Below are 26,076 nucleotides of genomic sequence, written 5' to 3' on the forward strand. Positions count from 1 at the left end.
CAATTCATTTTATAAGGTTTTTGTGTCTTTCTCATCAGAAACGAAACCCAAATTTTCGATTTCCGAAGAACTGCTACAGTACAACTGATCCAGATGACCAAAATCTGACATCAAGAACCAAGTACTACTAGCTCAGTATAAAAGGGAGTGACGAGTCATAATGTAATGCACAGTACCTCGAAATGCGACTAAGTAAGTAATTCCCAATGACCCTCGTTGACCTCTATAACTGCGCCCAGACAGCGCGGACAAGTGTTACTGTAGCAGGTACAAGATGAAGAAGGAATGATGGAAATAAATTCGGTATCGGCAAACAGGCGTTGTTGATCTTGCTTCTGTGAAGATCTGAATATATGATCGTCATCTACCTCAATTGCTGTATAGGACTGACCCAGATCTTCGGGATGGATAAAAAGGGTTTAACACGTTGAAGGAAAAAGGTGTGACAACAAAACCATCGTGCAGTAAATTGAATCTTCGAAGTAAGCCATCTCTTCATCAAGAAGGAGATAATTTAATATATATACGGTGAGTTTTGAGTAACCAAAAACAGACTTTAAGACTCGACCGAAACGTTTCCTTTGTAAAAACAAGGGAGTCAGAAAACACCCAGGCGAGAAACCCTGAAAAAGAAAAGTCCGAAGATCTCTTTTTCACGTCACGCGAAGCATTATAAAAAAAAGAAGAAAACCTCCGAAATGAACCGGATATGGTAGTCTTGTGTTTTGTCGATATTCGTGGCACATTCAGCTCATGTAAAATACCTCAATCATTATATTCACGAGAAATATCCATCGAAACCATGCGTGGGAGACGTTGGAGCAGTCGAGTGAAAAAATGGTCATCAATGACAAGCTCAAGATGAAGATTAGAGTATATTTTAGATGAGTCATACTTCCAGGGTTCAATCAAGATCAGTAAATCAACGTGCCTGACGAGAACTTCTCCAGATCTTTCAGCAGTGTGGCGCTTGTTATGGAAGGGAGATCTCCATCATCTAACTAATGATTAAGGCCGGAAACGAAGAAGAGAATCAGGTCGTCTAGGGACATCGTACGAATATTCAGATCCGTCTTGGTATTTATGCTCTGGTCTATATATGGTGGCAGCAACAGGAACGTTGCTTGTCCTGGAGTAACTGTTTCGATGGCAACCGACGTTATTTTGTAGTCTATACTCATTGTTGGTTTTATCATGCAGTGTAAAGTCCGTTAGAATGATCGCACTGCATACAGTGATTGTTCGGACTAGCGTACTAGGCTTACTGCTCGTCGACTTTGATGCAGATGAGCCAAACCTACTGAAGAAGCCAGGGGTTCCTGTATATGACTCGCATATAACTCAAGAGGTATCTCAGTCTTAGGACTGAAGAAAACTGTCAAACTACCAACCTCCGATCATTTTGGCATTGATCCATCACATAAAAATTGATTTTTATACCGTTTATATAGGCTATAAATTTGGGATTGGGAGCTTCAGTTGCTTGATGCATACTTGACGATGTTGATTGATTTCGGTAGGAATACCGATTTCGCTTTTAAATGGATATGTACGTTGATGCCTAACGTGTCATCAATCTGCCAAGGTGTTACCATGTCGACAATTCTGACAAATCATCTCATGTTTAGTCAGAGAGTTACGCTGACAATGACTGGGATGACTCCAATTATCGTTAGCTATTAGCTGTCTGATTTCTGCCACTTGGGCATTACATAATCATTCAACCGGTTAACATTCATTTCCTTAACCGGGACGTTGGATGCATTGTCCACATCTCCAACGTATCTATCTGCATTTCCAAGAATATTTATTGATATTCTCCATAGTTGCAATTCATCAAGTCATTATTTAGTCACATAACTTGTCGATCCAGCTTAGGTTCTGCCTCCAATTTCATAAGGATACCATAATCAAAAGAAGCGGACGAAGGAAAATGAAATACCAATATATCCAAGTGACTAAACCAAATCTTAATGTATGGCAAATAACATTATCATCACCACCTGATAATAGATTAACACCTGAACTACTGATTGAATTCTCAAAAGCTTTAGACCAAGTCGAATTTGAATGGAGAGAGAATGGAGGTGGTAAGATAAATCCAAAAGATAGAGAAAATCTTAAAGGTAAAGGTTCAGGTGCATTGATTGTTACTAGTAATCAAGAAAAGTTTTTTAGTAATGGTTTGGATTGGGAAAGAAGTTTGAAAATCAAAAATTTCTTTGAAGGTGAGTTTTGTAGTTCCTGTCTTATATTTTTTTCGTGTAGATATAGGAGAATTCTGCTTATTATTTCGGATAAGACGCTGTTAGCTGAACTGATATATTGATTATTCAACTTCCAATATATAGAGATCTTCGATCCTGTTACTTGGAGATTACTCACTTTCCCTCTACTTACTATAGCAGCTATAAATGGTCATGGTAAGCTGACGACCTCGCAGATCGAGATTGGCATTGTTATTGAAAATAAGCTTACTGGTTAATGATCGTCGCTTGTAGCTTTTGCAGGCGGTATGATATTAGCTTTATGTTGCGATTACAGAATCATAACTTCCGGTAAAGGTTTTTTGTGTATGAACGAAGTGAGTTGGTTTACAGTCTCACTCATACAAGCTGGATACAAATAGGTGAATATTGATCTTATCTGATCATTCGACCAAATTCCAGATTCAGTTTGGTTCACCATTACCAAATTCATTTAACGCATTACTTTCTTTACGTATACCAAATCCAAAACATCACAGAGATACATTATTAGCTAGGAGATGGACGCAAAATGAATTATTAGAAATTGGAATAATTGATGAGATTGTAGATCAGGATAAAGTAGTTGGCAAAGCATTAGAAGTTGGTATAAGAGATGGTGGGAAAGTTGCAGCTGGTTCTTGGGGTGCTATCAAGGTATGTAATTGTGAAGTTCTGCTTCCACATACACAATAAAGCCAAAACCAAAGACATTTGAATGGATTCTTGCTAATTTATGAATATCTTGAGTAGAGGGGAGCGTATCATCAAGTTCTGGAATATTCACAATCATATAGAAAACTCAATCTGCCTCCACAAGAAGAAATAGAATTTTACGACAGAGTGGGTAAAGCTGGGAATAAAGCTAAATTGTGATCAGACAGCAAATCGAGATGTAGAGTCCAATATCCATTAGCCATTATATGATGTACTATAAATGTTGTAGATATACCCATTCCACCAATCCGTTCTACTCCGAGCAGTATAAATCAGACCTTGCCAAAATCCACAGCCGTCTTAAATCCTAACAATACATTATAACACAGTTTCATATTATTCACAATCTTGTGATATTGATTTTGCGAAGAATTCTCTCTATCTCTCGTCATTTCTGACTTGTTTATAGTATGATCAGGTAACTTTCTCTTTGGGTCAATAGCCATATCAAACCAGTCCCTGCGAGGAAAAATGATACGTTAGCCATACGACCCTTCCGTAGGTTATGTTCTAGATATAACATTAAGAGATCAAAATCACTCACATCCCACCACAAGAGGACCTGCTGAACCTCTATTTGGTTTGACTGAACCGAAAACTAACCATTCTGACATAAAGTGAAATGTTGCCAAAGCGTATGTACCGATGACCAAGTTGTACGCTCTGTTTGCACCAAGACGAAAAAGAAGGATAAATGATAAAAGTGAGCTAAAATGATCTTGAACAGAACAACAGGAGACTTCAGTACTTACATCGGATCATTGATGTTATAAGCTGCTACACCTCTAATCATAGATGCCATTGCTGTCCAAGTAGCGAATATTCTACCTGCAAGTAAAGTCACTGTAATGGACAGAATCAGAATCAAATATCAGAAAATATGAGCCTATATCACTGTAACGAAATGTTCATGACATCAGACTCACTCTCATCCGCTTTTCTCGAGTAGATTTCCTTACTTTGCCAGACTATAAAGTAATTCTGTACCGCATTGTAGGTACCAGCTACTGAAGTAAGTAGTAGGAAGTAAGGTAGGTAGCCTGATTGTACTGATGGAAGTACTGTTGGTAGATCGTTGAGATTGAGGATAAGATTGAGAGTGTAGGTTAGCCGGTGTAAGGCATTACCGATACTGGTCCAGAAGAACCAATCTAGCTGGAGACTCACGAGAAGACATAGCGTCGTATTCCGAGTCACTTTGTAGAGGGTTCTGTATTGATAGATCGACGATGCAGTTGGCCTTAAGCTGGGATTATAGTCCTTAAGGATCTGCGTGAAGTGTAAGAAGAGTAGGATAGCCTTTCTAACATGGACCTCTTGAATATTTCCTGTAAAGTGGACCGATAATTCTCTTTGTAAACAACTGTCTCATTCAAGTGGAGGTTCTATTCATTTCCACGTGATGGACGCTCCTGATGTGGCAATATTCAGTTCGTCCCGCTAGAACTGTCACAATCTGGAAGGGAGCGTTATCAAATTTATCACTTCACAATAGCAGCAATAACGGTTACCAAATTCCGGCGAAATTCCTATTCGGCGTTTTTGTGTGGCAATTTAAGACTGGGTGATAATTTTCATGCATTGTACCCCTGTGTTCTGCATGGTCGTTTGCACTTTGGTCGTTCGTCGTTACCGTAGTATCGCTTCTCACCATCTTTTAACATATTCAATAAAATAGTCTTTATAGCGTTTTTTCCCTTCTCTCTCAACCCTCAAGTAACAAAAAAAGGTATTCTTTTAAAATGGTATGTCCTCATCATCAAAATCTAGAACCGATATGCTGTCATGCGGCGCAAATGATAGACGAAGTAATGCTAATTTTGTTTTCTTTTTGTTAGTCCAAAGTACGTATATAATTCAAAAAAAATCTCTAAAATCTATCATGGATAGAATAAATAGCTGACGGAAGGTCTTAAAACTTCACCTATTTTTGACCTGGTCGCTCGTTTAATCTATTAGGGTACCCCCTCTTTGTAAGTTATTCCTTTGCAATGTATTTACTCATTTTACTTGAAAGTTATATATATACTAATATTACGTCTCAATCATATAGCGGTAAACGACACTCTAAATCCCACACTCTCTGTAGAAGATGTGGTAACAGATCTTTCCACAAACAAAAGCACAGTGGGTATCATCTTTACATAGGGGAGATTCAGTTGGAGGATCAAATAGGAGGATGAGGGAAAGATGTATGTTGTGCAGAAAAACAAATGGACTAAGGGAACGGAGAAGACCTCAATCAAAGTTACATCAACCAGAGGAGGATAGGGACGCAGTGGATTAGGAATGTAGGACTAGGCAAGAACAAGGTCAACTAACATAGTCGTTAACATCCTTTAGCCTGTGCTCAATGTGGTTACCCAGCTGCTAAACTCAGATCATTCAACTGGGGTTTAAAAGCTAAGAGAAGAAAGACAACGTGAGTTTTAATTTCCTGTTTACTTGAGACAGGTAGAATATGTTGACTGATCATTACTATACATCTATCTCATATCTATTTACCTGATCCGAATTACAACTATTCCTTCTTACTCAATCAACTTGACAATAAAACCTCATTCGATATCAAACAGCGGTACCGGTAGACACGCACACCTTAAAGATGTTAACCGAAGATTCAAAAACGGTTTCAGAGAAGGTGGTGCCGCTCCTAAGAAAACCAAAGCTACTTCAGAATAAACTATTCATCTAAATTAGATAAAGAATGAATGGAATTATTTTTGATGGGGTTTTTTTTCTTTTTCTTTAAAAGGGGGGCAAAAGCATGGCATATTGGGAATGTCTTGCATGTATGTATTCATACCCAAAATGACCAAATTGATCCTTTAGTCTGCTGGTTAGCGATTCTCGCTAGAATACGTGTTTTGCATATCCTATCTAAGCTCAAGCGATTAAGACATTTGACAACGATGGCTCCTCTACGCAGATTGAACCATTGTATATGTAGTTTAATTCACGTGTTGTTGGCCTACTGTTTATCTCGTATCACTAATATACTACAGTCACTCACAAGTATATTCGCATTATACTGGTTAATATGAGATATTATAGACATACTCATTATTTTAAAACCTTGTATTATTACAAGTATCATTCTTTCCTGTAATCTGCTTGCCAACTTGCCAACGATTACCAATGTGTTAGATGAATAAACAAAGCTACATATATCAATGACATAGTATAATAAGATACACTATAACAAAGTTGACTAACTGAAAAACAACGTGAATACATTGTACATTATCGCATTTATCGCATTTATCGAATCAAGAAATGTCATTTATGATACGTAGCTTCAGTATTCTGCAGTTCACAATACCAATATACTTTACTGGACTGAACCAAGTGCTATTTTCTCAAAAACTAGATAAACGCATTTTCAAATCCAAAAGACGTGTAACATCTAAATTAAGAACCCTAAATCATGACTTTGTATCTACCTATATTCCTCCTTCAATCTTAACATCTTATCCTCTTGATCAGCTAACATTTTCATCCAACCTAAAAACAATTTTTGATTTAATTCTCTATTTTTACCAACTTGCATAATTCTATTTCTAAATGCTGAAATAGCTTCTGACATTGGTATATAATCTTTTTTAATTGATTTAAACCAATTTAAAACTTCTTGTTTTGTTATCATATTTTCAAATTCTTCTATATTATCTAAATCTGGTGGTCCAGGTGTAGGTGTATTACTACCTGATTTTTTTGATTTCTTTGTACCTCTATTATTACCATTACCATTACCATTATTATCACTTGGTGAATTTTTACGTTTACCAGATGCAGATGGTGAAGCTGTCTGTGTTTGTCCAGATGGTCCTGATGGTCCAGGTGATTCTGATGTAGTTTTCCTTTTACCCGAATTACTTTTACTAGACTTCCCACTTCCACTTGCACCTCCACCAGGAACAGGTGATACGTCCCTTGTTGATTGTCCAGATCCAGTTACAGGACTTGAACCTCTTGCTACAGGTGATTGACCTCTTGAATTGGATTGTGGTACAGGTGAATTACCTCTCATAATAGGTGATGTAGCCCTAGCATTATTACCACTGGTATTTTCTGGACTTGTCGCTCTACCAGATAATGGACTACCTGCTCTACCTAAATTTGAAGGTCTAGGTGAAGCACCTCTTGATGCAGCTCTTTGAGCCAATAAAGCTGCACCCGAACCTGGTGGTGCAGTTGATGCTTTACCTGTCATAGGTCCATTAGGTCTTTTGCCTGTTGGTGAGGATGTACCTCTCGCCGAACCTGGTCCACGAGATGGTGGTCTTGATTGATCTTCCGTAGTGGATTTACCATCTTTATCTTTATCTTTATTTTTGTCTTTATTTTGTGATGTTTTACTATTAACACTTTCTGTATCTGATTCATCCTATAAACATATCACAGATAGACACAAATACATCAGCTACAGCGATACATCTTTGGAAAACTTCGTGATAAACTTGACTTGCCGATTCATCATCGTCATCATCAGAAAACATATTATCATCATCATCACCTTGTTCTTCTCTTCTTTTTTTCATGATTTTTCTCAATTTTTTACCTTCATCATCTAATTTCTTTTTCTTTTTACCACTAAACAGATCATCTTCTGCAGCATCATTGTCATTATCATCATCTTCAGCGATTTGTGGTTTATCACCAACATTTGCATTAGCTAATCTATATTCTTTCTTTTGTTGTTCTTCAGCTTCTTTAGCTTCATCTTCTTCTTCAACATTTCTATAGAACGTGTTAACATCATCATCATCTTGAAAATGTTCTGTTTCATCAAAATCTAATTCTTCATCTATACCTCCTTCCAATCCCTATATATTTTCAATAGTAGGCCACATTAGCATATTGTGTTATGGACAAAATCATAATTTTACCGACTCACCCTTTCTGCTCTTCGACCTTCTCTAACATAGTCATCCTCATATCTCTCGATTTTAGGTTTCCTATCTATACTTATACCTTTAATCAATTTTATTCTACCTTCCATCCTTTGTGCTCTCTGTTCTAAATCTCTTTCAGCTTTGACACTGTTAACTATGCTTTCAGGCGCAACAATATTATTTGAGCCTTCTGGTCTCAATGCCCATCTATCATGTATTTTGTGTTTGGCTTGATGCTCGAACTGATTTCATGTCAAATCAGCTAAACGTTTTGATTGAACCTCACATCATACGCCTAACTTACCAATTTGATAGCTGCATCAGGATCTAATGTTTTAAAAGGTCTTGCAGGATCGAATCTATAAGTTCTACCTAAGGGAACCATTTCAAACCCTTCTGTCGTACCATCATTTACTAATAAAACAGTTGGTAAAGCTGAAGGTTCTTGCATTCTACCTACCCAATGTTCGGGTATATTTTGCTTTTGATCGGATGAAGATAAATTTGAATTTTCTAAAACCCAAGGTAAAGCTTCTTCTCTTCTTAAACGCATAATTTCAATATCTTGATGAAAAACTTCTTTTGTTCCTTTTTTCATCTTTCTTTTACCTGGAGCTTGACCAATTTTATTTTCTCTTTCATTATTTTCCAGTCCAAATGATGATCCAGGTGGAGCTTGACCAACTAAAGACATATCAATACCCTCTCCATCCTTTTGTTTAAAATCTAATTTTCTTTCTATGACAGGTTGACCTTCAGAATCTAATAATGGTTTACCAGGATTTGAAGGATCATAAACGAATTTACCAATTATTTTACCTTGTTCATTCATTGCATATATAGGTGGTTGTTTAGGTCCAGGTTTTTTCCTATTCAATAATAATTTTGATGGTCCTGATGATGATGATGTTGAGGGATTATTATTATTTATAATTTCAATAGGATCAATCTCCTTTTCATGATTCAATCTCATAAAATTGAACCGAAGTCCACCATCTGATCCAGCTGAGAATATCTTGATTTCAGTTATATTTGGATTGATACCATTTTCAGTCTTCGGTTCTACTTTCACATTCGTTGCATTCGGTATCGAAGATGACGGTTTACTACTAGTAGTTGAAGTTGAGGCTAAAGGAGCATTTTGAGTGGATGTTGATGGTCCACCTCCAATAGATCGTGAAGGTACTCTTGATCGTCTCTCCTTATCTTTTCGCTTTCTAAGGAACAAAGCTGCGTCGGACATAATTGATCTTTTCAAACAATTCCGCCAGAGTTCAAATTGATTATCAGGTATAAACAAGCCTTGTGAAGTGATCAAGGTATCGAAGTTATTTCAGAATGAGGTTGTAACCCATCGATGATATCAAAGGTGTTCACATATATACTGTTATACTTGTAATACTGTTAATAGCGCGTAATGCACTACCCAAAACGAGCCGGTACCTGTATCTAAGCGGTGATCGCCGCCACCGTGGTTCATGAATAATGCAATGACCATTTATCCGGATTCAGCTTCGAGATCAAAGTTAAATATAAAGGAGCGAGAAAGCTAAAACATCATGTTCGATGTCGTATTCAATGCGTCCAAGTGATACCATTCATCTAGATTTGTCCACATAAATCAGCAAGGTTTATCGACCAGGAAGATTCAACATAGTTCACATAGTTAGATCTTCATCTACAAGCAGCTTGACTGCATTCAAAGCATTTTCAATACCGGCACAACTTCAATTGAACTGTTCAACTACTTCGCGGAATATCATTTTACCATTAGAGTCTAGGATCATTCCACAATTTCATAATAATACCAAAAACACAGTGTCAATGGATCTCATACAGAATGGGGAAAGTAGTAAATCGCCTCGACATCAAAACACTCTACAGACGAACGGGCATTCAGACGGAGACATAGTAATGGGAGAAGAAAGCAGGAGCAATTCATCAAATTTGATTCTGCCTCAATGGGATGGTACGTTTTTTGCGATGAAAATTATAGCCAAAATCTACGTTTAATTATTCAAGCTGATTATCGTTGTGCTATCCATGCATTATTTCTGCTCATTTTGATCACTTCACTTCATCAACCTCTACATCAAACATTTTATTCGAATGGAATACAGTTCCACCTCCAAGACATTTACATTCATCGCAAGACCTAATTTCCTCGCTACATCTGGATACACTGTATAACACATATGTAAGACCATATGCAGAGATTAACCCCGAAGATAATAATGAAGATGGTCAAAACACAAAACAGGGTCAGCAGAAACAGCAACAGCACAGGAGAAAGAAGATGGAAAAGGGTTATTGGCATTTGATAGAAGATTGTATAGGTAAGTGTCATTTTCATCACATATCGCAGTGGTGTATACAAAGTATTGGCTCTTCCAATGTCACACTACAATTTTATAACGAACATACTATCAACTTGTCATATAAAACACAAGTAGTAAATGTCGTGCTAAGAAATGATCATTAACATTAATTATTCTATCGTTCCTAGATCCCACACCGACAGGTACAAAATTAGATAATCAATCTTTATTACCTATATCGCAAGATTTTATGCATCCACATGGTTTACCACCAAATCTCTTTGGCGATCAAATTGAAATGTTACCTAGTGAAGCTTTTCAGATAGCTAAATTAGAACCTGGACATAAAGAAGACGGTGTAAGTGCAATCCTTCAACAGGTTTTAACCTTATCTAATCTGCAACATACTAGTCTAGCAAAAGTAAACTGATCTCATCTCGTTTCAATCTGTAGTATTCTGGTGGTATAAAAGTCGGTGTGAAAGAAGCTGAAGAAAGGCGTAGAGTGAGTCTACCTTGATCATAAAACAACAATTATCGAATGCCATCTTTCAATAATACCATTGACCATTGACTAATTTCTGTTTATTACGCTCGAAATAGAAAAAACGTGCAGCGAAATTATCAATAGCTCCCAGCAAATCATCTCAAGATATACAATCTCAAACACAAGCCATACCTTCACCAGGATTGCCATCACCTTCATTCCCATATCAAATACCTGGTATCCAAAGTAGACCAGGTTCAACCCCCGGAACTCCCTTATTACCTGTCTTACCACCTACCAAATTCACAGGTAACAACAATAATAGTAACAATAGTAATAACAATGGTAATTTACAAAGGAAAGGTTCATTACCACCTTATAATCCTGGTGCGGGCAATGTAGGTGGGGTAAAACCTTCGTTCTCACAACAACAACAAAATAATAGTAGTAGACCATATAATCCAAATAAAAGACCTGGTTCAGTTGAATCAAATCAAATCAATAATAATAATCAACAACAACATAATTCGAAAAAGTTTAAATCTGGTTCAGTGGGTCCATCAACATCTTCTGGTATACCGTATAAACCAACGAATACTAGTAGATCTGCAAGTCCAATGCCATTAAATAGCAATAACAATAATAATCCTCATCGACAGCAATCACAGCAATCACAACAACAAAAACAGTATAATCAACAGGGAAGACCGTACAAACCTGGTATAAGAAGTAAAACTGAAGGTGTTTGAATGGATCGAGCTTTCTTGAATGGATATTCAGTATCGTTCATCACCATCTACGAGAATGTATCAGTAATTTATATGACTAATCTACCTATAAATTAGGATTGTTATTTCAAAAAAACTAGATTCGGATAATGACGGCTATTTCTAGAAACGTTTTGAAATGTGAGGACTTACTGTATGGCGAATGTGCAAGTTCCGGTGTTTTTGAGCACAGATTCGACTCGTACTTCAGTTGACTGTAAAGCTCCGATAAGTAAAGTCTAAGACATCCTTACATGACTCCGCGTCGCTTCATCTGTCCTTTTCGATGCACCATTGAAGGTGCGTCGACGTTATCCGCACATTATCTGCTATAACTAGTCTGAGCCAATCGAAATCTTTTCATTTTCGATCTCATCCTTTCATTTCACATCCTTTCATCGTGAGCAACGTTCGTTCAAATATACTCTTCCTCGATGATCATTGTCTTCTCATGACTAAAAAGGGAGGTAGTCAAGAACTATCACATATACATAGTCATTTTCTCATGTATATGTATAGTGTAGAATACATAAAGCTTATTATCTACTAACCCACGTACGGTATCTTCTTCATTCTTATTTCCTCTCACTCCACGTACAATCCAAACTTCTGATTCAAACATTTCATACCCCTATCCATCACTCATCACTAAAAAATTATGAGCAACATCTCCCAGGAAGCTGATCAGTTATCAGGGTTCGACGTACAAACCTGCTTACCAAATTTCGCTGAAGGAGATATCCCTATATTTAAGGAAATTGAAATTACCAAAAATGATCCTTGGACACATCTTTCCGATGCTACTTATATCTTTCCATCTCCAAAAGATGTTAAAACAGGGCCTGAGCAAGGTGATATGAAACAGCATAGATGGAAAGCTATTCAACGAGTCACACAGGGTAACACTGGAGTAGATTGTAAGTTTTCCGCACCTGCTTTGTTTGGTGTTGATACTTGATTTCAATGAATTGCTGAGTCCATTAATTTGATCTATTTACTCTAAATTGATTCTAGCCGTCGCCGTCGCCCCTATAATCATTGATGAACATGGTAATCTCTGGACAATAGTTACAGCACAAATCAGAATTCCTCCTTCTACTACTGGCATTGTGCCGCAAATAACTTCAGTAGTAGATTTCCCCGCTGGTTTACTCGATAAGAATGAAACCCCAGAGTATGTACTCCCTGAATCGGACTTATTAATAACTCACAATCGGATATCGATATACTGTATATTCACTTGCTGATTGCTGACTCTTCACACACTCAGAGAAGCTGCAATTAGAGAATTAAGGGAAGAAACTGGGTTAACCGGTAAAATCGATTGGAAATCCCCAATCTTAGCCACTGATGCTGGGTAAGTTGTCGTTTCTCAATAGCTCCACATTGTCAGACACAATGAGAAACTAACGACAATCCTTATCAGGATGACGGGAGCCACAGCTCAATTAGTGACTGCAATTTGTGAATCATCTGTTAGCGGAACCACACATTTCGATGACGATGAAAAATTGATCAGTGGTAAAATACCATTATGTAAATTACCTGAATCCGTTGAAAGTAAGTCTGTCCGTATTGTAGTCTCCACCTCATTTACAACGTAAGACGAAAGACGAAAAAAGCTGATTATTGATCCTTGTTTTTCGATGCTCAGAGTACAGATCCAGGGGACCTGATGATTCAGAAATCAGAACATTAATGGGTCCTTCTCTCGCTAGTTTTGCAATGGCTATACGACTTCTCAGCAATAATCCCGTACTACTTAGTTCAGTCTTGATAGGTTCCAACAAAAACAAAGAGTAGAACCTTTCAGCTAGACCATTTGCTATGGTGCCACTTTGATGCCCTCTCGCGTGTACACAGATTGATAGTACTTACACGTATATACTGTAATGCTTCAGATGCCACACTGCTATAAACCCATTACTTGGCCGGGTGTGTGGTAGCTCAACTAGAAGTACAATGTTGCATACAACTGAGCTGAGTTTTTAAAGCATGGTTCGATCCGCACGCTCCCAATTGCCATACACCCTTTCCCTTTCAGCCTTTACAGCTTTCAATTCCTCTAATCTCTCTTTCAGTTTAGGTACAGTTAATAATTTATGTTCAAGATCTTGTTTCTCTTCTTGTAATGCTAATCTCTTTTGTGCGTCCAATTCGGTGCTGCAATGTAAAACGATGAATTTTAGTGATGCGCTTGCATCAATTGATACAGTATATGCCGGGTATGCGATTTCCGTGATCAGCCAACAGTACTTACAAGATATAACCTCCAGCCCCATCGTACTGTAAGACCATCGAGTGATATTTCCACAATGAAGGTCGATGACTAACAGTCATTAAAGTTATTCCCAAGGCTAAAAAGTGAGAGGTCAGCTATCAGAACTGCTTGGCAGTGTTGATTTTGCAGCTTACCTGTAGCGTGATCATACATGACTTTCTCAATTTCCAATGTTACTGCACTCGTGCATTCATCTAAAATCGCATACTACAAGCGAGGTCAATATTCAGCAGAATGATCGTCTCATATCAAACCTTGACTTTCCAGGAGATTCACTCACTTTGGGTTTGTGATAGAACAATCTTGCCATTGCAATTCTCTGTTTATCACCTCCACTCAAAGCATCTCGCCATTCTCTAACTGTATCCCAACCACCTTCTCGCTCCACTATATGGCCCATCTCGACAACATCCAATATTTTCAGTAGATCGCCATCTGTACAGCCTTTCTCCTTCATCTCCACCTGAGAGTGAGGATAGATAATCTGATCTCGTAAGGTACCAGTGCATAAGTAAGGACGTTGAGGTATGTAGGTGAATGATCTCGCTGGAGGTTTGTACACCGTTCCTCCTAGACATTTCGTAGTGCATTCAGCTTAGAATAGGTTAACGTTTTATAAAATCTTACCATATACAGGCCACAGCCCTCCTAGAATACGGAACAAACTACTTTTCCCGCCTGAAAAATTGGTCAATCATGCAGTACATGCACAATCTCGGTATTGAGCATCACTTACAGCCATTTGGTCCAACTACAAGTAGGTGTTTCTGATCTTTTTGTCAGCTCGCCATATCCTTTTATAAGGTCTGGAAACATTATCAAGCTAACTCACTCCAGGTTCAACGTTGAAACTCATCGATTTTACAAGCACATCGCCATTCGGACTAATCAAAGGCACTTGATCGAATCTGATCTCATCCGCCTCAATGATTTTGCCTCTACCTTGAAGCACTTGATAAGGGATGTCAGCACTTACCATTCTGAACATTCGAGACTTTTAAAGGACGTACTTTTCGCATTATCTTCGATCTTAGCGCTACTGACCAGTTTCTTCTGGTAGTGACCCGCTTTGACATCCTCCATAGTATCGAAAAGATCTGACACTCTAGCAGTATATCCAGCGAGCTCTGCGAGTTCCTGATGAAATCACCTATAATCAGCTCATCATTTACGGTAGCACATAGCAAAGCAGGAGATGACTAACTTTGTAGCTGTACATGACTCTACCAAAGGCATCACTCGATGAGAGCAACAATCTTCGGTTAGTAACGAAACCTGTAGTCACATGTTATTCAGCTTCACTACTGTCAGTAGACCAAGTTATAACATTGATTCACCTTCAGTCCTAGTACCTAGATCCCCTCCTTTCATTCCTAGCATTTCACCAGCAAAAACTGGAATAGCACAAATACAAAGACCCAAACTACCCCAGACCCACTTGATAACACCTTCTTCTGCCATACCATGCCATACTCTGATTCTCAAGACTCTATTGGCATGTTTGACCAAAGCAAAGTAACCTCTTTCAATAACGTTCTTCTCGAATTCTTCGCCATGATATAATGCCACCTCTTCTGCAGATTCTAGCAATCGAGAGTGTGTGAAACGTAGTTCACCTTCCAATTTTGCTATTTATATTCGGAAAGAAGAGCGATCAGCTGATTCATATCGTAGGAAGTACGTTATTACACAACTCACCTTCATGAGCTGCATATGTCCCAAATGGGGGTGTTATTGCTCTCACTAAATCGAACAAAACAGGTCAGGTCAAACTCTTCCTTTGGGGAGAACCTTGCAACAATCGTGACTCACATAGTCCAGCACTTGTTTGTACAAGTATAGTCAATATAACCAAACCTTCTGCACCGACGTTTCTTGATAACTGATAATTATATAATCTAGAAATTCAATTTGTTGGCGTTAGCGATTCAAAATAAAGCTTTTCTTGGGGTGAGAATCAGACGATGATAAACTCACATTACATCTAAAACAGGTTTAGCGATATTTGAATAAATTTCAGCCAATTTATTTGAGAATTGTTGAATATCAACTGTTAAATATTGATCTGCATTTTTAATTCTATCATCTAGATTTGATAATTTGTAAAATAGCTGTTCACCGGAAATTTGCGATTCACTATCTTGTTTTGAAGCTGAAGATGAAGATGATTTTTCATCATCAAGTTTGATTATTGCTTGTGTTTGGGAAGGTGGTATTATAGGATCCAAGTATGTTTGTAATGCATGTTTTGTTAATCTATATAGGAGAGTTAGCTATAAACTTCTTACTCTGCAATTTATATAGGTCAAAGTTGAGCATGAATTCGAGACTCACCTTGTTCGGTATGCTAAACCCAATTCAGATTGTAAATACTCTAACATTGAATTAGTATATGTAGCTGGTATGGCTACCAATAACCATTTTGTCAGATTCGTCAAGAATAAAGCCGGTTGAGCTGTGACCAGGGATGAAACGATTCTAAATTCAATTTCCATAATCAGCTCCATCACCAAACTGAAGACACATCCTGATACTTAAACCGGTAGTTATGGAGTAAAACTTACCTTCCATCTAATTCAGCGACATATAAACTTATACCTGTTCTTGTAACTAAAAAAGTTGAATGTAGAGCTAACATTATAGCTTCTCTTGATTTTAAACTTGGTATCACTATTCTCAGTAATCTCTTCAGACGTATATGAAACAATGGATCGTTTGGTGATGCTGTTGTTTTCTTGGAATCTATAGACGGGTTTTTGAACGGATAAGCGATTTGTACGTTCTCATTTGAATCATTAAACTTCCAGCTCTTCTGAACATAAAAATTTATATTTATGGTAGTGATGGTGAAGATGATGTTGGAGGGAAGGTAAACTTTTAGAAGGGAGCTCACCTCTACTACCACCACCTCCCTTTCTTCTTCCCCCTCCATCACCTGATTTACTCTTGACACTAGCTCTACCAGTTAAAGCAGCAAAAGTAGTTCCAATACAATATAAAACGAATCCTGCTGTTAAGATCCTTTGAATAATTGGTCGATGTTGAAGGTATACATCTAGAAATTTCTTCAGATTCGTGCGAAGTACCTGGATATATGCTGGACTTCTAATCAAAGCTGGGTGATTAGTTGCAGGCTTAGACATTTTGAATGATGAAGTCTGGAAGAAGTCCTATTGTGAAGTTTCTGTTCGAAAGCCTGCGTCTTCCAGGTTGTCCCTTATAGAATGGTTTGCAATATACCTGCTTCTTACATCTATGTCAAGCCAAGGATTATATATTAGTAGCTCAGAGGGGTCAATAGTAAGTCTGTTGTCGAATGAAAAAGTGTGATACTGAATTGAAACAAGAAATAAGGTTGACGGATACCTAGGAATAGAAATGTTGAATGATGTTATACGAGTACACTGTATCCCGGCTATTCAGACGTATTTTACCCGACTTCATCACTACTCATACTGTATGACTCAACCTCACTGAACAATCTTGGCATCACCATTTCACCATTACCGTTTTCCTCATTGTTCAGCATCAAGATGCTACTTAGCTACATTCGCAATGCAAACACTATCTGCTGTTCAAACTTGAATGGCAGACCAAATGGGAAAGCAATTTCAATACATTAAAAGAGCATATTTTTGACTAATCAGACAATTCAATTTATTCGAACAAATAGATAATAGATGATATAAAGAAAAAGTGTAAAAACGAATATGTACTATAAGCTATTATTATCCTTCAATATAAGTTGACGAAAGTGAAACTATAGTAACATAAAGAAAAGGGGAAACAAGAGAAAAAAATGTTCGTGTATACACATCAATAAGATAAGATTGGTGGACGGTGTTATTCCACTTTCGAGTTATTATCGATGATTGATTAAAGAATTATTTTATTTATTAATTTGTTTATTCGTCGGCTACAAGATTAAATGGAAAATAAAGCGAACAGAATGATATCAGTATATAAAGCAAAACAATATTTACATATCATAAACGAAGAGGCGGAGAGCGAAAGGCGAAGACGCGATGATGTTGCCAGAGCTTAAGCCTTTTTGCCAGAACTGAAGTTCTCGGTGAACCGACCAAGTAACCCTTTGGGGCTACTGACTGAATTAGAAGCAGGAGGAGTTTCGGGATCTAACTCTGCTGAAGTAGGTCCAGCATCGGCGCTACTATCACCAGTTACAGATGCAGGTGCATGTGCGACTTCACCGAGTGTATCTTCAGGTTTTGCAGCTGAAGATAAAGCTGAAGCACCTTCGCCTTCGCCTTCGCCAGAAGAAGTTGGGTGTGAGATAGAAGAGGAGAGAGTAGCCTCACCGGTTGTAGGCTCCTCTCTTGCTGGTGCCTTTTCCTCTTTTCGTGACAATTGTCGGTCAACTCCCTTGCCTGTTCCTACATTTGATGAGGTTTCTGGTGCGCCGAGTGCAGGTTGTTCTTTCTTGTCAACCTGTCGGAAAAAGTGGTTAGCACGTATTTTGCAAAGGAGAGATGGTTTTAGATTGAAAGACATACCACGTATCCGTTTGGACCTACTTCGAGGGGAGCAGCAGCGCCTGATGAGTAGGCAGGTACTTCTTCATGCTCTTCGTTGTGGTGGGCGGCATGTTCTTCTTCCTCTTCTTCTTCTTCTGCTTCCTCAACAGAACTGCCTTCATCTTCGTCTTCTTCTTCTTCCTCCTCTTCTTCTTCGTCAGATCGATAACTACACAAGGATGTTAGCAAATGGCGTCTTGGGGCTATATGGAGGCTAAAATGAACTTACCCAACACTCAATACGGCTCGTTGGACATCACCGTGTCTTTCCATTTGTTCACTAGCAACCAAGTATCTAGCTACAAGCATTCGGAGATCGTTCCAGACTTCCATCATTTCTTCGTGAGATCTAGCTCTGAAAGTGAAAGCAGTTTCTGAACCTCTGAATAAACCTTTACCACCTGGAGTTTTGCCGTAAGCTGAAGTACCATCTTTTCTACCTTCAATGTGGAATTTATGAGATTTGGCAGTAGTAGCTGAAGAAGGAGGACCAAGTGTACAAGCAGGTAAGAACAAAGACCAGACAGGGTGTGTAGCAGTAGTTGGATCAGATGAAGCGTATTCGTGTAAATAACCAGCAGCAGTGAGAACGTAGAAACCTTCTTTGTAGGCTTTGGTGAATCTCTTCTTTCTTTCAAGTAAACCAGTGTGAACAGGTGTAACGGCGGGATCATTTTTACCAGGGTAGTCAATCATTTCAGGGTTTCTAAGAGGAGTTTCTGGATCAAGTAAGTGATCAGATCTAGCAGCAAATGAGACCCATTCTCTGTCTGGCATTAATTGAGCCATGTTGACACCAAGATGTCTCCAAGTTTCTTGTACAGAACTTGACATTCGTGTTTGCCATTCATCAAAAGTAGCCCAAGCGGATTGAATGGATCTAACGATACCTTCTTCGAAGTGAGCAGAGTTTTGTTGCATGATGATGATTGATTTTTGAAGGGAGTTTTCTTCGTTGACTTGCTTTTGAAGCTGTTTGTGAACGGCTTGGTTGACAGCGAATGGATCTTCTTTAGCAGAAACTTGCATAGGAGTGTGGGTTACGGCTCCGATAGCTCTTTGAAGATCAGCAATGGCTCTGGTGGACAGTTCTCGTTCTTTGGCAACGGAAGTAGCAAGTTTTCCGGTATCGTTTTGAACGTTCTTGATGTGAGCTTTGATCTCGGCTCTAAGCTTTTGCAAGTGTTGAACAATAGATGATTCAATTGTTCGAGCGAGGGAGGAGTGAGAATCGGCAATGACTCGGGTTTTGTCTCGGATTGTGTAGAAGACATCCTGTAAACCCACGTTAGTACATTCTCAGTCATAGAGAATGGAAGAAGACTATACTCACTTGCATACCACCTTCACCTAAGAATTGGTTTCCTGGTCTAAATGGAACTTGGATGACGGCACCAAGTTTGGTCAACTCTTTCGATGTGTTGGCTTCGATATCGGCGACACCCTCGAAGTAGGCTGAGGAAGAGGAGAGATCATCAGTCCTGTGATCAATCGTACAAGTGAAATGTAAACTTACAGATGAGCATCTTGACGATCTGTTTCCATGCTGTGAATCGCTCAATGAGGATATCAGATGGTTTGAGCTCATGAGGGGCAGTGTTCTTTTTGATCTACAATCATACTATCGTCAGCTATGCTTCTTCCACAGAATTCCGTCATAGAATATTCGAAGAAGTAATTCTACTCACTAAAGATTGGTTTCTAGAAACGGTTGAACCGGCAGTCCTGGAAGTGGTCCTGGACAAAGTATCGAAGTGTGACATCTTTGTTTATCTTATTATGATAATTCGTGTGTACAGTTATAATTGATTATGTATATATCAATATGAGATGATAAAACTATAAAATAAGAGCGGCAAGTAGGTAGTTGTTTACGAACCTTGTGAATATGATATATGAGAAGAAGAGGAATGTAAATAAAGAAAAAAAACAATATGATGATGATGAGAGAATATAAATGAATGATGATGACGGGAAGGACTACGACAAGAGAATGTGGTTGTTCAGGGTGTCAACGTAGACCGGTTCAAGTAGAAGTACATAGTAGTATGTAATGGAGTAAACAGGGTAAATGTCACTTAAATTGCGACTATATTAGGCTGTGACGTCACAAACTAATATCCTAATCCGGCAATCCGTTGTACTGGTTTATCTCCTGAACATTACAAGTGTCAACATGGTGCATGATGGATGATCAACATGTGGCGTGGCATCATGCACAGTCAACTGTTATCGTCTGTGCGTAAGGTAAAGTAACATATATTCACAAATGCATATATCCATCATTCTGATGGTCATATATGGACATTGGATGCGATAACCTAGAACATATCAAACTATGTGTGATCACTACCTTTAACCCTGATATAAAGCAATGCCCTTTCGATTATCCAGGTATTTTGTATTTCGAGAGCTCTTTGTAAATTTGATTAAGAATTTGCTCTCTGTTGATGACCTCGTCAACGGCTGCATGAATCCAAAAGCGTCCGTCAGTCAGCTTTCAATATCAAATATCAAGAAGGATATACAAATAGTATAACGAGATCGTAGCATGGCTAAAGGCGTAATATACGCACCGGTATTGCCAGGAATCATCTCCAGAAGTCTTTTGATAACGGCATGTGTGGTTGAATGGTCTTCCTGTAAAAACCAGTGTGATTAGTGGTTACCAGGTAGTTATTGTTCATCAATGAACCCACTGGGCCACACATGGGCTGTGTGCGTACACTTACTGAAGGATTAAAATAGTTACAAATCGAAGAATAAGAATCCAAGTTGGGTTTACCATTCTGATCGATCCGAAAAAAACAGCATGTATACAGTACAAGTCAATGAAAGCAACTTTGAGAAGTTAAGTAAAGATGACGAGATATCAAATAACTCACACTAGGTTTTGAGCCAGATGGAGGTCCCTTTTCCAAGATAGCAACGATAGCCTTGGCATCCTGTTAAGGTAGTTTGGCGTAAGCGTCAACCAGTCGTTAAGTACACCTGACAGTTGGGATAGAAGATCTAACACGATGACGGTATACAATTATGAGGTGAATTGAGAGTTTGAAGCTTACATCTGCTAACGATTCATCGGGTTTGATTACACCTTGTTTTTGGAGTTCCACAACATGACGTGCGATTTCTTTGCTGATACCGATGTTACAAGTCATTAGTTCAAAGAAAAGTACATTGGAGATGCTGATATCATAGAAAAAGTGGAGTCAAGGCCAATCGAATACTCACCCAATAGCTTCATGATCAACACTGGATGTAGACATTATTGAATTTTTTAAGTGGTCTTTACTTGTTTGAAGCCAATGAGCTGATTTTAAAAGTGAAATAAAGATGTGTAAGAGAAGAAATAAGAAAGAGAGGAAGAGTCGCAGACAACTTCATCCCTTTTATATATACCTTGATCAAAGGGTTCAACATTCCACGGGCTGTACAGTTCAAGTTGGTCAACATAGTGCCATCAGTGACGTGGATAGACGTAGGTCCTTTAGTTTCAAGGTTTAACTATACTCTCTGTCTTGATGAAAAGTCCAATCACCTTTCAGCTTTGTTCGCTCTGATTGATTAGTGAACATATAATTCAGTATTGATCCCATCAAACTTTTCTCGATATTCGGTTTCACTGTGAGTCAGTCAGTAATCATTTGAATTGATTAAACCACCAATCAGATGGTAAGACTAAGATAATCGTACTTGGCGACTCGGTCTCTTGTGTAAAATTGGATTTGTTAAGGGCGTAAAACAAAAAATACATTTTCATCATATAGTTTTCTTCTGCTTACTGGTTTTCCCCACATGTCTCGATTGATCTTGTTCATTAGTCGATTCTAAGAAAACCCAACCTTCACCCCAACCACCTTTAGCATCACCTAATTCCCATCCGCCGACTCCACCAATACCTTCCCATATATTTTCTATACTTGTTCTTAGTTTACCTATCACACTTTGAGGATGACGTATAGGTAAATATTCCGTTATCCAGAAATAAATCGAGCCAGCTATCAGCCCAGCAGAATATCCAGCTATAATCTGTATAGGTGAATGGTAATGTAAATGCCATCTATAATAGATTGGGTGTAGAAGTCAGCTACTTCGTCTGGCTACTTTGTTGAGCGAGATTAATGAATGCCGACACATCGACTTACCTTGAATAGGAAACACCTATAGACCAAATGATCAAACCTAAGACGTAAATACCATTTCTAACGTTTCTTATTATCTGTAACCTATCACTACTCTGAGGTCTACTATTGTTATTGATATCCCTTGAAGCTAAAGTTCTAGAATAGCCTAAACCCCAAGCCACTAAAAAACCAGCAGCTTGAGAATGACTTGAAGGCATACCATATCCATTACCAATTTCGCCATGACCAATATATGGCCTATCACCTTTCAACAATCTTTTCAATATCCATGATAAAATTTCATTACCTATTTGTCCTACACCCAAAAATAAAATCGTTAATCTTCTTGTAAATATCAATAAAGTGAAATATGAGACAAATAAGAATATTGGTGATAATGATAATAAAGTTAACGGGATCGATAATGGATGTGTAGGATCATATAATATGTGTGTCAATGAAAATGATTTCAATGGTGGTAAGGGTGATGCTGGTAGTGGTAAAGCTGAATTCGGATCAAGCGATGTCATTGCGATTTGTCGACGGACTTAGCACTACTGTCATCTATTGGTGAAATTCTAGACAGTAAGATCCTGTCCAGGTGGGATTGACGAGAGAGTACTGTATAAATGCTGGTATCTAATTGAATGACGGCTCTCAAAATTCTGCATGACATTTTTACCAAAATGACCTTGAACTGTTTGACGTTATCTTCGGTAAGATCACCTTACTTACAGCTGCCTGATAAACACGGTCCGTGCTCGGGGTTCCTGAATTCGCGGGTTAGAGCGATAGAGCCAACGGAGCTCACCGCCATTTTCTGCTGACCGTCAACACCTCAAGCTTCCTTTTATTCAAGACTAGTCTTTACTAATGATTCTTTTTCTTCTTTTCTTCCCCTTCTTTTAACAATAGCGACATAACATATTATAGATACAAGAGCAAACTCTTTACACAGACATTCAGGATGGCAAGTAATTTAGATACAGTATTGAAGAAGAATGCAAATGATTTGGCAAAGGAATTAGAGGTGAGTATGAAGGGTGTAGTTGTACTTCAACCGTATTTCTTTTCTGTTCGCGTGCTAATTCTAACACAATATACAGGTGGAAAGGATAATAAAGGCTTTTAAATTGAAGTGAGCTAGACGTTCCATTTGTTTTTCGTGGAGAAGATAGCTGATATGTACCGCTTCATAGCCCCTATGATATACTTGATTTACCTATAACCGCCACTGAAGCTGAGATAAAGAAACAATATCGTAAGAAATCTTTACTGATTCATCCAGATAAATTCAAGCATGAGAAAGGTTTAGAGGTGAGCTTGGTTGTCCTTGTTCGATTTGACCTAGTCAATACAAGGTTAATACAAGGAATGTAAGCTAACATGTATCTTCACTGTTTCCTTCTTGGATAATGGCAATAATAGGCGTTTGATTTCCTAAAGAAGGTCAGTCATCCGAATATGATGTTTTTAGAAGAGCATAACTAATATCATAGGTCTTCCGACATATCGACAAATAGGCTGAAGATCATCTTTCTGACCCTGCTAAGAGAAAAGACATTGACATGATTATGACTCACGCCAGAACACAAGTACTAAAAGCGTGAGTCGATCAGAACATGGCTTGGTATGTAGACCAGCAACTCCCGCTGACATCACAAATATAGTATACTTGGTAGTGGATACTCAACGAATATCCCAGATGACGATCCTAGATTATCGAACCTCACTCCTCCTTTCGACCAGCAAGTTCGAGCTAAAGGTCGTGAGATATTGGTGGAGGATGAATTAGCAAGACGAAGGTAAGCTTGCGTGTGCTCTTGACGATTGATAAGACCTATAGCTTACATTCTACTTCAAATAGGAAAACAAAATTAACATATGCTAACGAGGGTGCCGAGAAAGCCAAACAGGAAGCAGAAGTAGCAGCTAGAAAAAGGAAGGTGGAAGACCAAGCTAAATGGGAAGGTAAGTTAAATCCATCATCTCCATTATTCGAAAATAACCAAATTTTTACCTGTCCTTCGGGATATGGCGATGGTATCTTACGAATCTTGACCATACAGGTAACAAGATCATACATCGATGCAGCAAGATTAGCGGAACACTTTCTTTCCCTCCCTTCCATCTTTCTATTAACGTATGGTGAGCAATCCGCTGACACTTGATTTTCATTTTCTTTCTTTCTTTTTCTCTGTATTTGAAACGTAGAACGAAGGGAAGAGCGTATATCAGATTGGAGAAATTTCAGTAATAAGAAATCCAAAAAGAGCAAGAAAAACGCTCATGTACTTGGCTAGAAAGCAATAAAATACCATGGTCATTTAGAGCAAGTGACGCTATGTTTCCTCTCCTTCTCAGAGTAGACTACCTTCTGATATATGAACAACATCTACATTGGCCATCACTGAATTGAAGTGATTTGCACAATAAGATCTAACTGTACTTGTACGTAAAAACCCAAATTTCTGTAATATTGTTGTTATCCTCATACCATGAGCTTGGGTCGTAATTTCATGCATTTATAACGTTTACGTACATCATATCGATCATTACATTTCGTTAATATCGTGAGATCGTTCTAAGTTTGAGTATTATTCTTGTTAAAATCTGCAACATAAAAGTCACAAAAGACTAAGCTCTACCCAAACCAATTGTACCACCACTTTGTAAGATATTTTCAACTTGGTCTACCGTTACAAACCAACTTGTACCTTTACCTCCTGGTTTACTGGTAGAAGTTGATATAGGATACTTGAATTTACCTATAAAAGTATGTTTACCTGAGAATACATGTAAATGTAGATGAGGTACTGAAGAAAAAGGTGGAATATGAAAACCCATTTTTGTCGGTATTGATGACGTTGTTGGCGATGTTGTAGGTTTAGTAGGGATCAAGTCATTCGCTAATAATCTCATTGATTGAACTGAACAAACAATGAGATAAGTTATCAAATATCTTTCGATTAATCAAAATGGACAGAAGGACAAAGGAGAAGAGACTTTTGTTGGATAAGACATACTAAGTGGTATATGTTCTTTTCTCAATTGTTCAACAGAAGAAACTGTATGGTTTCGAGGAATAATCAATAAATGAATATCGGCTCTAGGCGTTCTATCGTGAAACGCAATCAATCGGTTGTCCTTTTGAGAATCAAATCGGAATAATCAGTTAATGTCCAAGTTAGTGGTGTTGGCGATAAAATTGATCTCTTCAAAAGTTAGATCTAATTGCCAAGAAGAAGACAATTTAATTGCTCACCTCGTAAATTACATTAAAACCTTTATCTTTCGATACATCACAGAATATACATTGTTTTGATAATTTATCATTAATATTGTTTCCATTCGATCGTAATAACAATGAATCAGAATCTTCAATTGTAGTTGAATTAGATTTGGTTGGAGAACATGAAAAGAACTTGGGCATTGCTTGATCAGTTAAGGTTATCTATGAATAGGAATTGATGATAATCAATAACGAAAAAAGACTTCAAATTTCGAGATACGCTTAACTTCACACTGTATAAAATGGGTAAGCAATTTTACCTTCTTCTACCATAATTCGGCAATAAGTTGCCGGAAAATACGGCTTTTGAATACTAGACTGTTAGCTGTTGATTTTAATCTTCGACGTCATGTTGGTGGAGGACGTCCATTAACTCAAAGAGAAGATGAAAGTGAATATGGGATGGATAGAT

At 38.1% G+C, this 26,076-nt stretch overlaps 12 protein-coding genes across 12 annotated transcripts; 5 read left to right on the forward strand and 7 right to left on the reverse strand.

The window, feature by feature from the left end:
* Window positions 1-1,933: 1,933 nt before the first annotated feature.
* Window positions 1,934-3,122, forward strand: L201_003022 (uncharacterized protein; the record flags this gene model as incomplete). The annotated part of the gene is made up of 5 exons (XM_066218784.1): window positions 1,934-2,228; window positions 2,352-2,423; window positions 2,502-2,584; window positions 2,670-2,903; window positions 3,000-3,122. 5 exons carry the CDS (start codon window positions 1,934-1,936, stop codon window positions 3,120-3,122), a joined length of 807 nt encoding a protein of 268 aa, XP_066074881.1.
* Window positions 3,123-3,366: 244 nt separating this feature from the next.
* L201_003023 (uncharacterized protein) lies at window positions 3,367-4,140 on the reverse strand (the record flags this gene model as incomplete). The annotated part of the gene is made up of 5 exons (XM_066218785.1): window positions 3,367-3,422; window positions 3,508-3,626; window positions 3,716-3,806; window positions 3,890-4,024; window positions 4,131-4,140. 5 exons carry the CDS (start codon window positions 4,138-4,140, stop codon window positions 3,367-3,369), a joined length of 411 nt encoding a protein of 136 aa, XP_066074882.1.
* Window positions 4,141-4,954: 814 nt separating this feature from the next.
* Window positions 4,955-5,645, forward strand: L201_003024 (60S ribosomal protein L37; the record flags this gene model as incomplete). The annotated part of the gene is made up of 3 exons (XM_066218786.1): window positions 4,955-5,090; window positions 5,307-5,385; window positions 5,540-5,645. The coding sequence occupies 3 exons, from the start codon at window positions 4,955-4,957 to the stop codon at window positions 5,643-5,645; spliced, it is 321 nt and encodes a 106-aa protein (XP_066074883.1).
* Window positions 5,646-6,402: 757 nt separating this feature from the next.
* L201_003025 (uncharacterized protein) lies at window positions 6,403-9,101 on the reverse strand (the record flags this gene model as incomplete). The annotated part of the gene is made up of 4 exons (XM_066218787.1): window positions 6,403-7,350; window positions 7,433-7,789; window positions 7,861-8,100; window positions 8,163-9,101. The coding sequence occupies 4 exons, from the start codon at window positions 9,099-9,101 to the stop codon at window positions 6,403-6,405; spliced, it is 2,484 nt and encodes an 827-aa protein (XP_066074884.1).
* Window positions 9,102-9,682: 581 nt separating this feature from the next.
* L201_003026 (uncharacterized protein) lies at window positions 9,683-11,411 on the forward strand (the record flags this gene model as incomplete). Its single annotated transcript, XM_066218788.1, has 5 exons — window positions 9,683-9,827; window positions 9,979-10,194; window positions 10,365-10,534; window positions 10,630-10,680; window positions 10,779-11,411. 5 exons carry the CDS (start codon window positions 9,683-9,685, stop codon window positions 11,409-11,411), a joined length of 1,215 nt encoding a protein of 404 aa, XP_066074885.1.
* A 676-nt stretch (window positions 11,412-12,087) lies between these two features.
* On the forward strand, window positions 12,088-13,232 carry L201_003027 (uncharacterized protein; the record flags this gene model as incomplete). The annotated part of the gene is made up of 5 exons (XM_066218789.1): window positions 12,088-12,346; window positions 12,444-12,603; window positions 12,700-12,786; window positions 12,856-12,989; window positions 13,084-13,232. 5 exons carry the CDS (start codon window positions 12,088-12,090, stop codon window positions 13,230-13,232), a joined length of 789 nt encoding a protein of 262 aa, XP_066074886.1.
* Window positions 13,233-13,417: 185 nt separating this feature from the next.
* On the reverse strand, window positions 13,418-16,853 carry L201_003028 (uncharacterized protein; the record flags this gene model as incomplete). Its single annotated transcript, XM_066218790.1, has 16 exons — window positions 13,418-13,592; window positions 13,690-13,786; window positions 13,845-13,917; window positions 13,991-14,280; window positions 14,338-14,388; window positions 14,447-14,477; window positions 14,543-14,661; window positions 14,721-14,847; window positions 14,915-14,985; window positions 15,048-15,338; window positions 15,409-15,453; window positions 15,523-15,608; window positions 15,688-15,966; window positions 16,045-16,188; window positions 16,275-16,452; window positions 16,604-16,853. 16 exons carry the CDS (start codon window positions 16,851-16,853, stop codon window positions 13,418-13,420), a joined length of 2,307 nt encoding a protein of 768 aa, XP_066074887.1.
* Window positions 16,854-17,751: 898 nt separating this feature from the next.
* On the reverse strand, window positions 17,752-20,008 carry L201_003029 (uncharacterized protein; the record flags this gene model as incomplete). Its single annotated transcript, XM_066218791.1, has 6 exons — window positions 17,752-18,159; window positions 18,225-18,414; window positions 18,475-19,520; window positions 19,579-19,700; window positions 19,762-19,855; window positions 19,934-20,008. The coding sequence occupies 6 exons, from the start codon at window positions 20,006-20,008 to the stop codon at window positions 17,752-17,754; spliced, it is 1,935 nt and encodes a 644-aa protein (XP_066074888.1).
* A 623-nt stretch (window positions 20,009-20,631) lies between these two features.
* On the reverse strand, window positions 20,632-21,514 carry L201_003030 (uncharacterized protein; the record flags this gene model as incomplete). The annotated part of the gene is made up of 6 exons (XM_066218792.1): window positions 20,632-20,711; window positions 20,822-20,885; window positions 20,978-21,034; window positions 21,131-21,190; window positions 21,311-21,383; window positions 21,480-21,514. The coding sequence occupies 6 exons, from the start codon at window positions 21,512-21,514 to the stop codon at window positions 20,632-20,634; spliced, it is 369 nt and encodes a 122-aa protein (XP_066074889.1).
* Window positions 21,515-22,007: 493 nt separating this feature from the next.
* On the reverse strand, window positions 22,008-22,902 carry L201_003031 (uncharacterized protein; the record flags this gene model as incomplete). Its single annotated transcript, XM_066218793.1, has 2 exons — window positions 22,008-22,308; window positions 22,394-22,902. The coding sequence occupies 2 exons, from the start codon at window positions 22,900-22,902 to the stop codon at window positions 22,008-22,010; spliced, it is 810 nt and encodes a 269-aa protein (XP_066074890.1).
* A 437-nt stretch (window positions 22,903-23,339) lies between these two features.
* Window positions 23,340-24,675, forward strand: L201_003032 (uncharacterized protein; the record flags this gene model as incomplete). The annotated part of the gene is made up of 8 exons (XM_066218794.1): window positions 23,340-23,402; window positions 23,479-23,510; window positions 23,572-23,689; window positions 23,801-23,821; window positions 23,896-23,978; window positions 24,043-24,177; window positions 24,240-24,343; window positions 24,587-24,675. 8 exons carry the CDS (start codon window positions 23,340-23,342, stop codon window positions 24,673-24,675), a joined length of 645 nt encoding a protein of 214 aa, XP_066074891.1.
* A 334-nt stretch (window positions 24,676-25,009) lies between these two features.
* On the reverse strand, window positions 25,010-25,805 carry L201_003033 (uncharacterized protein; the record flags this gene model as incomplete). Its single annotated transcript, XM_066218795.1, has 3 exons — window positions 25,010-25,302; window positions 25,399-25,519; window positions 25,638-25,805. The coding sequence occupies 3 exons, from the start codon at window positions 25,803-25,805 to the stop codon at window positions 25,010-25,012; spliced, it is 582 nt and encodes a 193-aa protein (XP_066074892.1).
* Window positions 25,806-26,076: the final 271 nt, after the last annotated feature.

Source organism: Kwoniella dendrophila, chromosome 3, assembly GCF_036810415.1.
Source record: "Kwoniella dendrophila CBS 6074 chromosome 3, complete sequence".
Lineage (NCBI taxonomy): Eukaryota > Fungi > Basidiomycota > Tremellomycetes > Tremellales > Cryptococcaceae > Kwoniella > Kwoniella dendrophila.